General features: G+C 40.5%; 1 protein-coding gene across 1 annotated transcript in view; it reads left to right on the forward strand.

Annotated features, from left to right (window-relative positions):
* The window catches only part of LOC126195528 (dynein beta chain, ciliary-like), a 930,907-nt gene that overhangs the window by 467,613 nt on the left and 446,951 nt on the right, over positions 1-16,343 (forward strand). Inside the window, exons 29-32 of the mRNA XM_049934154.1 lie at positions 932-1,080; positions 2,847-2,856; positions 9,500-9,516; positions 9,923-10,171. Of these exons, the coding sequence (XP_049790111.1) occupies positions 932-1,080; positions 2,847-2,856; positions 9,500-9,516; positions 9,923-10,171 (425 nt within the window). The remainder of the gene's footprint in view (positions 1-931; positions 1,081-2,846; positions 2,857-9,499; positions 9,517-9,922; positions 10,172-16,343) is intronic.

Below are 16,343 nucleotides of genomic sequence, written 5' to 3' on the forward strand. Positions count from 1 at the left end.
TTGGGGAGGTGGTGACAGGATGGAGGAAGAGGAAACTGTTGGCTACCTGAGACTTAGGCCAGGATGATTACTGGAATGGAGAATACGTTGTAAGTATAACTCCCATCTGTGTAGTTCAGAGAAGCTGTTTATGATGGGAAAGATCCAGATGGCTCGGATTCTGAAGCAACTATTGAAATTGAGCATGTTGTGTCACTGAGTGGCCAATTTTGTTCTTGACTGTAGTTTGGTGGTGTCCGTTCATGCTGATGGAGAGCTGTTTGGTAGACGTGCCAACATAAAAGGTTGTGCAGTATTTGTGACAGAGTTGGTAAATGTTATGGTTGCTTTCAAAGGTGGCTTGACATCTGATAGGATAGGATTGGAGTAGCAGGTGCTGGTTAGGTGGATTGGGCAGGTCTTCCACCTTGGTGTGCCATAGGGATATGGTCCCTTAAGCAAGGGCTTGGGAGTGGGAGTGCCATAGGGATTCTCCACTTACACATCATGCAAGCATCATTGAAAATGTAGGTATCCTGTGCACAATGGTAGCTTAATTGAAGTCCGACCAAAAAACCATAGTTTGTCTTTGTAGTGACACAGCAGATAGTGCATTAGCTAACATAAGGAACCTCTCTCGTCAGCAGTGCAGCTCTCTGCTGCAGGACTGTCTTTGCATTCAGTTTGTGCTGAGCTTCGGTTGTATTCACACAAGTTCTTGTGGATCATCACCCAGCAATAAAATGTACATTTGTGACTACAATCATTATATTGTCAGCAGCTTCACCTGGGCCCTCTGCACATCTTTTTCAGAAACTGTGTCTTGAGCTTGTGTATTTCAGTGATGGATCATAAAATCCAATGTTTATGTAAATGACTTCAAAACAAAGTAGATACAATAAATTTCTTGATATGGCAGTGACTTTAATTTATTGAAATATCCATTTTACAGGACTAGACAAAGAGATGCGAGTGTGGGATGCCTACATTAGCCTGGAAGGTACGTTGAAGAATTTATTAACATCCTTGAGAGCTGTGACAGAACTTCAAAATCCAGCAATTAGGGAACGTCATTGGAAGCAGCTTATGGAAGCAACGAAGGTCTGTATATAGAAACTGTATAGAGATGAATTTGCATAGCAAAAATACTAGGATTATGTTACTGGTTTGCATAATTATCTATTTTATGTCATTTTTACTGTAAACAGCTTATTTCACAGAACATTATGTTGAAAAGATATGTCTATTTTAGGTGTTTTAGTAGTTGGCTATTTCTAATTGCTTTCCTGAATGGTGAATATATATCATTTAATAAATTTAAAAATTGACTAACAGAAGACAAATTCTGAAACATGAACCCCAAACAAAGTACTGAAAAATGCATAAATGAGAAAATAGATTCTGGCTCCCCAGTTGTAGAATGTCTTTGAGCTGTTTATTTATTACAAGATAGAAACAGAATATCATATCAGAACCCTTTTCAAACTCACATGGTATTATATGCAGTTTTTAATGCCATTTGTGATTTTGTCATTATTTTCCAGTTGCATATGAATGGAAGCTGCGAATCTGTCGACACTTGTAATATGTACTCGAATGGTTATTTCCTCACTGTATTTCATTTGCAAATTGTGGCCAGAAAGAAAGAATAATGGTAGTGATCTACATAAACCCATTGTTCATTATGTGACAAAAGAAGTTGGAAGAAGGCCTATGTTGTCTGACTCATATTTTAATGTGGACTCTCAGAATTTTAATAATAAACTGCTGTGTGATGCCCAGAACCGTTCTTGTAATGTCTCCCATTGCAGTTTGTTGAGTATGTCTGTGATGTTCATCCAGTGAGTAAAGAAACCAGAAATGAAGTTTTCATTTCTCTTTCAATATTTTCCATCTGTTCTGTTGATGACCAATGAACAGTACTCAAAAATTTATTGAATAACAGTCTTGTGAGAGACCAAATTCATAGGTGAATTACACTTTCGTATGATTCTTCTTACAAATTTCAACATACATCTGTCTTCTGCACGGCTAAATATATGACAGTGTTTTGCATTAAATCACTATGAATAAATAGTGCCAGATAATGAGTGTAAGTGATTTCAGTGGTTGATCAATCACTTTACAATTCAGTGACAATGAGCCAGTCTTTTCATATGTTTGCATATATATATTACATTAACCTCTGTTGAGAGTTAGCTATCAGCATTTGCATAAAGTAATGGTCATTTTCAGGTTTTCGTCCGTGTCCTGAGAACTTTGTTTTATTGTGTGATCTCTCTATACATAACACACTGTTTCATGTAGGCTTAGGGAACTAAAAATTTTGTTTCCAGATTTTTTATATTTATGATGAACAGTAAGTCTGAGCACAGTGCCGTGAAGCACACAAGGCACTACTTTCATTCCCAACAAAGTCTCCCTAATAAGAATAATGTAGCTAGGAAGTTTTCAGTCTAAAGACACACTTGTCCACAAGCAAGTATTTTGTTGATTAAGCAGTGGTGAGGAGCTTATTTGAAGGCTTTGTGAAAGTAAAGAAATATAATAAGCACTTGAACTTTGTTATCTACAATCTTGTGTGCCTTGCAAATGAAGAGGCCAAATTGAGTAATCATGATCAGTGGTTACAGAATCCAAGTTGTGTTATCTCCAGAACAGTTATAAATTAATAGAAAATTGTGTTATGTAACTCTACAGCAAACTGATATCAGTGAGACAGGTGTTAAGTTCTGTGCATATGTGCTGCAACCTTTCTTAAAAACCAGATATGCACTTCTTCCAGTACAAGCAACACTCTGCTAATCCACTGACCTATGATAGCCTATACTTGAAAATGAGTCACTTCTTCTTCATATTTGATATAGAATGTAGTGGGTATTGCATAATATCTGGCAGACTATTAAGCGCCTTTAGTTTTTTTCCAATTCCATTATTATTTATTTCTATGCTGAAGGCCAAAAAACAGGTATAGGTATGTGTATTTTGATATGTAAACAGCCAAACTATGGTTCTCTGCTCAGCAATGCCTATATATGACAACAAGTGTCTGGTGCAGTTGTTAGATCAATAACTGCTTTTACAATGACAGTTTATCAAGATTTGAGTGAATTTGAACATGGTGCTATAGTCGGCACATGGGCGATGGGACGCAGCATCTCCGAGTTAGTGATGAAGTGGGGATTTTCCCATACGACTATTTCACGAGTATACCGTGAATATCAGCAATCTGGTAAAACATCAGATCTCCAACACCACTGTGGCTGGAAAAAGATCCTGCAAAAACAGGACCAATGACAAGTGAAAAGAATTGTTTAACGTGACAGAAGTGCAACCCTCCCGTAAATTGCTGCAGATTTCCATACTGGGCCATCAACAAGTGTCAGCATGCGAAACATTTGACAAAACATCATCGACATGAGCCTTCAGAGCTAAAAGCCCACTCGTGTACCCTTGATGACTGCACTACACAAGGCTTTACGCCTTTCTTGACCCCATTAACACTAACATTGGTTTGTTGATGACTGGAAACATGTTGCCTGGTCAGACGAGTCTGGTTTAAAATTGTATCGAGTGGATGGATGTGTACGGGTATGGAGACAACCTCATGAATACATGGCCGCTGCATGTTAGCAGGGGCCACCCAAGCTGGTGGAGGCTCTTTAATGGTGTGGGGCATGTGCAGTTGTACTGATATAGGGTCCCTGTTACATCTAAGTACGATGCTGACAGGTGACACATACATAAGTATCCTATCTGGTCACCTGCATCAATTCATGTCCACTGTGCATTCCAATGGATGTGGGCAATTTGAGCAGGACAATGCAACACTCCACACATCAAGAATTGCTACAGAGTGGCTCCAGGAAGGCTCTTCTGAGTTTAAACAATTCCACTGGCCACCAAACTCCCCAGACATGAACATTATTGAGCATATCTGAGATGCCTTGTAACATGCTGTTCAGAAGAGTTCTCCACCCCTCGTACTCTTACAGATTTATGGACAGCCTTGCAGGATTCATGGTGTCAATTCCCTCCAGCACTACTTCAGACATTAGTTGAGTCTGTGCCATGTCGTGCTGTGGCACTTCTGTGTGCTGGTGGGGGGCCCTACAAGGTATTAGACAGGTGTACCAGTTTCTTTGGCTCTTCAGTGTCCATTCACCCTCATTGGATCTTCAGTGAAGCAATTTCTGGGGTAGTATTAGTATTTCAACCTCCATGATATTATATTCTGTATCAGTGATATCATGACCAATGAGCACTTCAACAAGCAACTGTGACCCATTGATTGATTTTATAGAAAACCATGATTTTTTAAGGTTTTGATAATTCAATAAATAATATATTTTCCAAATTAATTCAGTTCCTGTCTTCTAGCTAATCTTAAGCTTCTTCTGACTTGAGTTAGTTTTTTCTTTGTCCACACAAATTCAGTTTTTTCTTGTTTGACTCTGCTGTGCCAGTCTCTCTGCTGTTTAAGTAACTTCTAATATTGTTAGTGAATCACACAGCACCAACCAATTTTGCGCACAGACTACAATCTGAATTTGTAGCAGATATCCTCTACACCCTTCTTCCTCAGGATGAGTATATGTTGCTAACTACCCAGGTCAGTTTTTTGTCTGCTGTATTAAGTATAACTTCGAAAATTTCCTGAAGTGTTGTTCAGTTTTATTGACACAGTTGTGATTGATCCTTAACTCCAAATAGACTGAAACTGAAAGTTTGAGCAGGTTTGTTGCCAGTGGATTTAATGAGTGTTCCTCACAAGTGGATTTTCTATCCATTTGTTCAAGATAATTTTTGGAAAGTAATTTTTGTAAAGTGCATGTCTCAGTATGCAGCTGGTAGATTGAAACTTCTTCCTGTGACTATGGAATGATCCTGAAATTTGTGTACAGTATATCCTGAGCTTTCTCTAAAGAATGTCACTACTGAGGCAACAGACTACCAGGCAAACCACAGTCCCAGCATTGCATATTTAGCTAGCACAATGTAGGTGATGGTATGTGCGCATATGAATGTATGTCTCTGCATACTCTAACTCAAAAAAGAATTCGTCTATAGGATAGAGAAGTTTTCAATCTTGTTTGTGTGCCTGTCAGTGATTAACCGCCTCTACTTTTTTTAGATTAGATTAGATTTACTTTCATTCCAATTGATCCGTAGTGAGGAGGTCCTCCAGGATGTGGAACATGTCAGAAAAACAACAATACATGACAAATATTTACAACTAAAACAAATAAGCTAATGTACCATTCCACAGGTCCCAAGTGGAATGATCGTCATTTTTTAATGAACACTAAGAGTCATTTTACAAATACTAATGCACTGAATTTAAAATAAAAAAGTTTTTTATTTATTTATAAGGTAATACAACTACTGTAATACTTATTTACAATGAACACATTACTGCACTGAAATTGTGCAGAAGTTATGTTGTACTTATATACAAATCAGTTGGTTTTACTAAGAAATTCATCAATGGAGTAGAAGGAGTTGGCCACCAATAAATCCTTTAGGCTTCTCTTAAACTGAATTTCATTGGTTGTTAAGCTTTTTATGGCTGCTGGAAAGTTATTGAAAATGTGTGTTCCTGAATAATGCACACCTTTTTGTACAAGACTAAGTGACTTTAAAGTCTAGTGTGAGTTATTTCATTTCTTTTCATATATTATAGAAAAATTTGCAACTTTTGTTTTACCTTTATACACTGCATAGCCTGCAAGAATAATTAGGCTATTTCTGTCATCTTTTAATATTCAAGTTAAAATTAAATGATTGGTACAGATGTCAAAATTTTTCATTGGAAAATTACACTTACCAAGTAATGATCCTAGCTCATATCAAAGTTGTCTCCTTGGCTATCTATATGTAGTTGCCAGTGTTCCTGGGTTCTTGGAAGCAAGCAGGGAAATTTTCAGGTGCAATGCTTGTAAGTTCATTTGTCACTGGCTGTTGAATGTGTGCAAGTTTGATGAAGTTTTCCTTTCAGTCACCTCTTCACTTGTAGAAACAAGGAAAAAACACAAGCTGAGAAGTTGGGCGAATATTGTGGATGTAAGATGACACTAACAGAATGTCTGGTGAGATACTTGGTAAGAGATAAAGCTGTATGGGATCTTGCATTGTCATGCAGTAAGAACCAGTCCTGAGAATGACACAAATCAGGGTGACAATGATTCATTGTGTGACCTGGAGGAACATACTCATGATGAACTAATCCTTTACTATCAAAGAATTTGATCAACATTGTCTCTGAAACTTCCTGGCAGATTAAAACTGTGTGCCAGACCGAGACTCAAACTCAGAACCTTTGCCTTTTGCAGGCAAGTGCTCTACCATCTGAGGTACCCAAGGTTGGAGACAAGGTACTGGCAGAAGTAAAGCTATGAGGACAGGGTGTGAGCCATGCTTGGGTAGCTCAGATAGTAGAGGACTTGCCCATGAAAGGCAAAGGTCATGAGATCAAGTCTCAGTCTGGCACACAGTTTTGGTCTGCCAGCAAGTTTCATATTTGTCCACACTACGGTGCAGAGTGAAAATCTCATTCTGGAAACATCGTCTTTGTTCTTGAAGGTTGTCGTTTGACTTTTGTTGAGGCTGCTGATCAAGGGCTCCAACATTCAGCACTTTGATGCTTCATATAAGGGTCATACTGGTAGCACCAAATTTCATGCCCAGTAGTAATATTTGACAGAAATGTGGCGTCACATCCAGTATTTCAGCAGAAATTTTCATCTTTCCTCTTTCTGTTCGCCTGTTTTGTGTGAGGGATAAGTTTTGCATTAAGTTTCCAGTTCCCCAAATCTTATGACACACATCACAATTCAAATTAAGTTCTGGTACCACATGCACATTTGCATGACAGTCTTCTTGCAATAACTGCCTTACATGCTACACATTTGTATTGGTATGTTCTGTAAACAGGCGACCACCTCTGAGATCATTTTGTACTGAATCTCTGCTGCCTTTTCAGAATGTTTTGTGCCACTCAGAAACACACGACTTCTTGAAAATGCCTCTCCTGCATATGCTTGGTTAATCATTATTCATGTTTCAGTATGGGTTTCCCCAAGCTTAACACAGAATTTAATGAAACTTCCTGGCAGATTAAAACTGTGTGCCTGACCGAGACTGGAATTCGGGACCTTTGCCTTTTGCGGGCAAGTGCTCTACCATCTGAGCTACCGAAGCACGACTCACGCCCGGTCCTCACAGCTTTACTTCTGCCGGGACCGGGCATGAGTCGTGCTTTGGTAGCTCAGATGGTAGAGCACTTGCCCGCGAAAGGCAAAGGTCCCGAGTTCGAGTCTCGGTCGGTCACACAGTTTTAATCTGCCAGGAAGTTTCATATCTGCGCACACTCCGCTGCAGAGTGAAAATCTCCTTCTACAGAATTTAATGTTTACTCTGTGCTCAAAATCATTGTGTCACCATAACCAATGCACCAAGAACCCAAACATTGTGTTGCTAAGCTCAACCCTGCCATCTAGTGAGTTTGCGGGGAAACATGGCAAAGATCATTTCCAGAATGCACACCTTCCAGGTGACATAAAAACAAGTGACATAAAAACAAAATTTGTTTCTTTTTAATATTGGAAACTCAGAAATAAATAAAAAATTAAGAAAATAAAAATAAAAAATGAAAAAATAAACTGCCCTGGATCTCTTCTGACAAAGGGAGTTTTGTAAATACGCTTTTTATGACTTTCATCATGTCTGTTTTGATTTTCTGTGTGATCCATCCAATATTTCTGAGACTGCTTTGGATATTGTAAGTATTTCTAATCTTCCTTGTTATGTTACTAGCTTATAGCTGGTAAGACTGTCAGTTGGACTGAGATGGCAGCCATTCTTCAGCTTCTAGCTGTAGCCTTCGTCTTGTTGTGCAGCCACTGAGTAATCTTGCAAAAGACCTTCCTCAAACTACTCCACTATCCCATCTTTGCTTTTTGCATCCTTCCCTACCCTACGGCAAAACATGACATTAATGGGCTATGGCAGCAGATGACAGATGCGAGTGCCTTTGCTAAAAGCACAGCATTGCCTGCAGTACCTGTCATGTTCCCATGCCGTATTGATCTGACCCTAAACTACTGGAATGACCTGGTCAGCTGAATCCTGATTTCAGTTGGAAAACACATGGTAGCGTCTGAGTTTGGCACAGCCCCAATGAAGCCAAGGAACCCAAGTTGTCAACAAAGCACAGTGTCAGCTGGTGATGGCTCATAGGCCGGCCAGTGTGGCCAAGCGGTTAAAGGCGCTACAGTCTGGAACCGCGTGGCTGCTACGGTCGCAGGTTCGAATCCTGCCTCGGGCATGGATGTGTGTGATGTCCTTAGGTTAGTTAGGTTTAAGTAGTTCTAAGTTCTAGGGGACTGATGACCTTAGAAGTTAAGTCCCATAGTGCTCAGAGCCATTTGAACCATTTTTTTTTTGATGGCTCATAATGGTGTAGGCTGTTTTTACATGGATTGGACTGGGTCCTCTGGTCCAACTGAACTAATCATTGACTAGAAACAGTTATGTTCAGGTACTTGGAGACCATTTATGGCCATACACAGGCTTCATGTTCCTAAACAACAGTGGGATTTTTATGAATGACATTGTGCCATGTCAGGGGACCACAGTTGTTCATGATTGATTTGAAGAACATTCTGGACAATTTGAATGATTTATCTACCGAGATCACCCAACACGAAAGTATCAGTCATTTATGGGACATAATCGAGAGATCAGTAACTGGACAAAATCCTGCACAGGCAATGCTTTCACAACTGTGGACAGCTACAGATGCAGCCCGTCTCAAACTTACAGCGACTTGTTGAGTCCATGACACATTGAGTTGCTGCACTAAACTGGGCAAAAGTAGGTTTGACATGATAGTAGGAAGTAACTCATGACTTTTGTCACCTCAGTCTGTAGTTCAAGATTTGACACCCAGAGAAGCATCATATGTGACTGTGATGTGGTAGGAATGTGCTTGGCAAATATTCTGGAGAAAATAAAATTTCTTTGGGTAGCTACCCATGATGCTCCATCGTGGCAGCTTCCTGTGACCTTATCTAGAGATTTTGGTATTATGTTCCTATGACAGTTTTCCCCTTAGAAGAAGTCTGTTAGGGCCACCCAAAAAAACACTCAGCATCACCTGCCCAGTGATTGTTGGTTCTTCACCCTTTATGGCAGTGTTGAAGCCATTTGTTTCCATTGCTTTCTTTGCACCTTTGTTAGGGAGTACATTGCTACACCCAGCACTTCTCCACAATGATTAGGCTACTAAACAAGTCATCTGGACTGGCCTGACACAACTGCAACATTGCTTTTGCTGCCTTAGTTTGGCACACTTTTTAATTTTGTGGAAACAGTTATGGAACCGAGTAGGTGGCAGTTTTTGTCACATTCAAAATTTTTTGTGAAATTTTGAAAACTAATCCATTACTGATTTTCACTTTTCCACTTTTCCACGTCAGTCTTTGAACACCAGGGTGTCCATTTCTCTTGCAATTCTCAGCCCTCCCCAGTGATATGGCCTTCCACTATGTTCTTCATTGTTCAGACTTGTTTTACCACATTGGAAGTAACTGCACCAGCTAACTACTGTGTTATATGACGGTGCATTGTTATTGTACACTTCCACCAACTCAGCATGGATTGTTGCGGCACTGTCCCACTTCAAATGCATTAAACAAATAAGCACAGAATACTCTACTGTTATGCCATTTTATTTTGGCTCTGCTAAATGCATAAGGATTTCATTCTGTACAAAGACTGTAGACATATCTACAATTATTTTCTTGAGGTAATAGTTAAAACTTTTACTATCCCTTTTATTTCAGTGTATATTAAATAAAGGTGTATCTTGTGGCATGAATAGCTTAACAGTGTAATATAAAAATGACAATGTTATCCTGCACTAATTTACATGCATATTGAGCAGGTCAAGTTCCATATGGATGCTTCAACGACACTTGCTGACTTGTTGGCACTGAATCTTCACAAATATGAGGAGGAGGTAAAGAATATAGTTGACAAATCTGTCAAGGAAATGTCAATGGAGAAGGTACTCAAAGAATTACATGCAACATGGTCAACAATGGAATTTGAACGTGAAGTCCATCCACGAACAGGCTGCACCTTACTTCGGGCCAGCGAAGAGCTTATTGAAACACTGGAGGACAACCAGGTAATATATTTACATCATCTCCCTTTTTGTTCTTTCTTTTTCATGGAGAATTTGACAGTACTTGATATCTAAGCAATTACTTAATGTTAGCTTCAATATTTACTGACTGTTAACTTCAATATTAATTCCATATTTTCATTTTCTTTTCTGTTACCTCAAGTGATCCTCTGTAACCCATAATAAGTTGTGCATCTTGCTATTAAGTTGGTCCATTTGTCTGTGTAATATTACAAGCATAAACATTTGAGATAAAAATTATAATTAATACAAGAAAAATTATTTGCAATTGTTCTCCACTGTAGATTTGATACTGTTGGCTTTACACTTAACTATGTGAAAGTTTTAATTGGTGGTGCCACCCACCCCTTCTCTCTCTCTCTCTCTCTCTCTCTCTCTTTCTCTTGCACTGACACACAAAATGCCATTTGATGTTTTGTAAATGGTTTTTAGCCTTTTTGATGGGTGGAACCATCATATTACTCACTCAGTTTCTTTATTGTCCTATAATATTCAACAAATGGCTCTAAATAATTTCCTTTACAAATTTTAATACTTTCAGTACACTATTTTGACTGCATAATACTGAGATATATTGACACAAAGCACTGTATAATACAAAAAGTAAACAGCATACTGTACAGAAGAAAATGCAGCATAATTAGAAAATGCAGCAGATAGTTTGTTAACACTGAAAAGCAGAACTGTTGCATTGTCAGCAGTCACACTCAAAAGAAACAAAATGTACTAGCATTTGGAGTTATCTTTTGATGAGCTGGAGTAAAAAATACACACATATATACACATGCACCTAAGCCCCTACATGGTGCCGGCTGGACTAACAGTTACAATCCTGTTTTTTAACAGGTGGGCCGGTTTTGATGACCGATGAGTAGGTAGAGGGGAAGGAGACCGGAAACAGGGAGAGGGACTGACTGGGGGTGAGTGGCTCAGAGGGAAGCAGCCGGTTTGCTGGCTAGGAATGCGGATGAGAGGGGTGACACATATAAGAGCCATGCATGATTTTATTGGCCAATGGGAAGCAGCAGATGGAAACCTGAAATGGGAGGGGGTGACAGGACAGAGGAAGGGCAAACTGCCGGTTGTAGATTACAGGTGTAGTGGGTTACATGCTGAGTTTGAGGCCATGGAGATTATGGGAGCAGAGGATGTGTTGTAAGGATAACTTCCATCTGTGTGGTTCAGAGAAGCTGGTGGTGGAGGGAAGGGCAGAGATGGCGTGGGTTGTGAAGCAGCCATTGAAATTGAGCATATTGTGCTCTGTAGCATACTGTGATCAGCAGCATGTTGTGCTTTTGGGTGGCTGAGTTTGTTCTTGGCAACAGTTCGGTTGTGGCCATTCATCATTGTGGACAGCTGATTGGTGGTCATCCCAATACACAACATCCACCTTCCTGTCTTCTGCCATTGTGTTACATTTTAGCAAAAATGCTGGAAAGTTCTTGACTGAATTACTTCATATTTTTACATGATACTCTAATAAACATTTGGACATACACAGGCTACATACTTTTCTAATTTTTACACACTTCTCTAATAAACATTCAGGCTGACATAGGATACATATTTTTATGTATGTAGTGTATAAGTATTTATGAAGTATATAAAAGAGCAACATTATTAGCAAAAATCTTGAAAAGTTCTTGACCTTTTTAGTTCAAACTTTTTACTCAATGCTATAATAAACTTTCAAACAGACATAGGCTACATATTTTTCTAATATATTTATACTACCACCATAAAGACAAATTGTTGTTTAATACTGTTCACAAAAAAAGATGCTGTAACTTACCAAACGAGAAAGCGTTGGTATGTTAATAGAGACCATAAAAACCACACACAAATTTCAAGCTTTTGCAACCCAAGGTTGCTTCATCAGGAAAGAGGGAAAGAGAGGGAAAGACGAAAGGATATGGGTTTTAAGGGAGAGGGTAAGGAGTCATTCCAATCCCGGGAGCGGAAAGACTTACCCTAGGGGGAAAAAACAACAGGTATACACTCGCGCACACACACACATATACATCCGCACATACACAGACACAAGCAGACATTTGTAAAGGCAAAGAGTTTAGGCAGAGATGTCAATCGAGATGGAAGTACAGAGGCAAAGATGTTGTTGAAAGACAGGTGAGGTATGAGTGGCGGCAAATTGAAATTAGCGGAGATTGAGGCCTGGCGGATAACGAGAAGAGAGGATATACTGAAGGGCAAGTTCCCATCTCCGGAGTTCTGATAGCTTGGTGTTAGTGGGAAGTATCCAGATAACCCGGACGGTGTAACACCGTGCCAAGATGTGGTGGCCGTGCACCAAGGCATGTTTAGCCACAGGGTGATTCTCATTACCAACAAACACTGTCTGCCTGTGTCCATTCATGCGAATGGACAGTTTGTCGCTGGTCATTCCCACATAGAAAGCTTCACAGTGTAGGCAGGTCAGTTGGTAAATCACGTGGGTGCTTTCACACGTGGCTCTGCCTTTGATCGTGTACACCTTCCGGGTTACAGGACTGGAGTGGGTGGTGGTGGGAGGGTGCATGGGACAGGTCTTACACCGGGGGCAGTTACAAGGGTAGGAGCCAGAGGGTAGGGAAGGTGGTTTGGGGATTTCATAGGGATGAACCAAGAGGCTACGAAGGTTAGGTGGACAGTAGAAAGACACTCTTGGTGGAGTGGGAAGGATTTAATGAAGGATGGATCTCATTTCAGGGCAGGATTTGAGGAAGTCATATCCCTGCTGGAGAGCCACATTCAGAGTGATCCAGTCCCGGAAAGTATCCTGTCACAAGTGGAGCACTTTTGGGGTTCTTCTCTGGGAGGTTCTGGGTTTGAGGGGATGAGGAAGTGGCTCTAGCTACTTGCTTCTGTACCAGGTCGGTAGGGTAGTTGCGGGATGCGAAAGCTCTTTTCAGGTTATTGGTGTAATGGTTCAAGGATTCAAGACTGGAGCATATTTGTTTGCCACGAAGACCTAAGTTGTAGGGAAGGGACTGTTTGATATGGAATGGGTGGCAGCTGCCATAATTTCGGAACTGTTGCTTGTTAGTGGGTTTGATGTGGATGGATGTGTGAAGATGGCCATTGGACAGATGGATGTCAACGTCAAGGAAAGTGGCATGGGATTTGGAGTGGACCAGGTGAATCTGATGGAAACAAAGGATTTGAGGTTGGAGAGGAAATTCTGGAGTTCTTCTTCACTGTGAGCCCAGATGATGAAGATGTCATCAATAAATCTGTACCAAACTTTGGGTTGGTAGGCTTGGGTAACCAAGAAGGCTTCCTCTAAGTGACCCATAAATAGGTTGGCGTACGAGGGGGCCATCCTGGTACCCATGGCTGTTCCCTTTAATTGTTGGTATGTCTGGCCTTCAAAAGTGAAGAAGTTGTGGGTCAGGATGAAGCTGGCCAAGGTAATGAGGAAAGAGGTTTTAGGTAGGGTAGCAGGTGATCGGCGTGAAAGGAAGTGCTCCATCGCAGCAAGGCCCTGGATGTGTGGGATATTTGTGTATAAGGAGGTGGCATCAGTGGTTACAAGGATGGTTTCCGGGGGTAACAGATTGGGTAAGGATTCCAGGCGTTCGAGAAAGTGGTTGTTGTCTTTGATGAAGGATGGGAGACTGCATGTAATGGGTTGAAGGTGTTGATCTACGTAGGCAGAGATACGTTCTGTGGGGGCTTGGTAACCAGCAACAATGGGGCGGCCGGGATGTTTGGGTTTGTGAATTTTAGGAAGTAGGTAGAAGGTAGGGGTGTCAGTGGGGTCAGGAGGTTGATGGAGTCAGGTGAAAGGTTTAGTAGGGGGCCTAAGGTTCTGAGGATTCCTTGAAGCTCCGCCTGGACATCAGGAATGGGATTACCTTGGCAAACTTTGTATGTAGTGTTGTCTGAAAGCTGACGCAGTCCCTCAGCCACATACTCCCGATGATCAAGTACCATGGTCGTGGAACCCTTGTCAGCCGGAAGAATGACAATGGATCGGTCAGCCTTCAGATCACGGATAGCCTGGGATTTAGCTGTGGTGATGTTGGGAGTAGGCTTAAGGTTTTTCAAGAAAGATTGAGAGGCAAGGCTGGAAGTGAGAAATTCCTGGAAGGTTTGGAGAGGGTGATTTTGAAGAAGAGGAGGTGGGTCTTGCTGTGACGGAGGACGGAACTGTTCCAGGCAGGGTTAATTTGGATAGTGTCTTGGGGAGTTGCATCATTAGGAGTAGGATTAGGATTATTTTTCTTCATGGCAAAGTGATATTTCCAGCAGAGACTACAAGTGTAGGACAGTAAATCTTTGACGAGGGCTGTTTGGTTGAATCTGGGAGTAGGGCTGAAGGTGAGGCCTTTGGATAGGACAGAGGTTTTGGATTGGGAGAGAGGTTTGGAGGAAAGGTTAACTACTGAATTGGGGTGTTATGGTTCCAGATTGTGTTGATTAGAATTTTGAGGTTTTGGGGGGAGTGGAGCTGGAAGTGGGAGATTGAGTAAATGGGAGAGACTGGGTCTGTGAGCAATGAGAGGAGGTTGAGGTTTGTTGGAAAGGTTGTGGAGGGTGAGTGACGTGCCTTTCCCCAGGAGATTGGATAGTTTTTTGAGGTAGAGGGTGGCATGCTGTTCTAATTTGCAGTTGGCCTGTAGGAGGATGCTCTGAACAGCAGGTGTGGATGTGGGAGAGGAAAGATTGAGGACTTTGATTAGGGATAGGAGTTGACGGGTGTGTTCATTCGCTGAGTTGATGTGTAGGTGAAGGATTAGTTGGGTGAGGGCTATGGATTGTTCAGTTTGGAACTCGTATAGGGACTGATGGAAAAAAGGGTTACAGCCAGAGATGGGAACTTTAAGTGTGAGGCCTATAGGGGTAATGCCAAACGTCAGACAAGCCTGACAAAAATCTTGTTATACTGTGCTGTGAAAATGTGCAGTTTCATTTTCTTTCTCACAGTCAGTTTATGATTAGAATACTGCTATAGAATCTGAATAGCCTGACTCTTTTGCAGATTAAAAATAGTATCACTGAAGCAACAATCCACTCAGATGCAGCAGGAGGAGAGGTCTCTCAGCCCATATACTTATGATTTCAATCAATTTAACTATTCATTTTAAGCAACTTAAATTCCAAATCAAGGTTTGATTGGCAATAACAATAAATAATGCTCAGGATAGGGGGGTGGGGGGGTGGGGGGAATGTAGACAGAGAAAGGGATGAAAGAAATTGATATAGAAAGGGGGAAGAAGGATATGGATAGAAAAAGATAAGAGGAGGAGGAGGAGGAGGTGGAGAGGGATAGGCGGAGGAGGAGATGAACAGAGAGGTGGGGCGGATTATGATATATATCCAATTCCCATAGATATTTAGCAATTGTGAAGCATTGCCAGGTAAGCTAGTTACTATATAAAGACAAGTCATTGTCTATAGGTACCAAAAACATCGAAAAGTTCTGGAGCAATTTACTTCAGATTTTTACACAATACTCAGCAAAAATTTCTAAAAGTTCTTGACCAATTTACTTCAGATTTTTACAAGACATAGTAATGTATAATGAGGAAATGTTGTTAGCAAAAATCTCAATAAGTTCTCGACCAGCTTATTTACATGATACTCTAATAAACAGTCAGACAGTCATAAGCTGTTAATTTCTTAAACAACAATGTACATGTTTTCTATTAAAACTGAGTGTGAGAAAGAAAATTCTTTGTTATGCAGTGCCATGAAACTGTGCAGTTTCGTTTTCTTTCATACAATTTTAACTTTGATAGCAGGGCATTCAAACCATTAGACAATTTTATTCTTTCATATATATTCTTTCTCCTTACATGTAATTTCAAACAAAATGTTTATAGACCACTATGTGCTGTTTCCTCAAGTCAGTTTTAGCAGAAAACAGGATAGCTGTATTTATGGCTTACTGGCTTATGATAAGAATACTACTGCAGAATCCAAATTTCCCAAAACTTTGTGTTCCTACTTATTTTAGCAGATGAAAACTATGTGATATACTGTCATTGAGGCTACTATTCTCACAGGTCTAACATCAGGAGGGGTCTCCCATACACCATGTACAAATGATCCCAACCATTTACCCATCAGTCTGAAGTGGCTTCAATTCCTACTTATAATCAAGGTTTCCTTGGCAATAATAATAAACAAGGATAAACATCAGATGGAAATG

This window comes from Schistocerca nitens, chromosome 7 (genome assembly GCF_023898315.1).
Source record: "Schistocerca nitens isolate TAMUIC-IGC-003100 chromosome 7, iqSchNite1.1, whole genome shotgun sequence".
NCBI lineage: Eukaryota > Metazoa > Arthropoda > Insecta > Orthoptera > Acrididae > Schistocerca > Schistocerca nitens.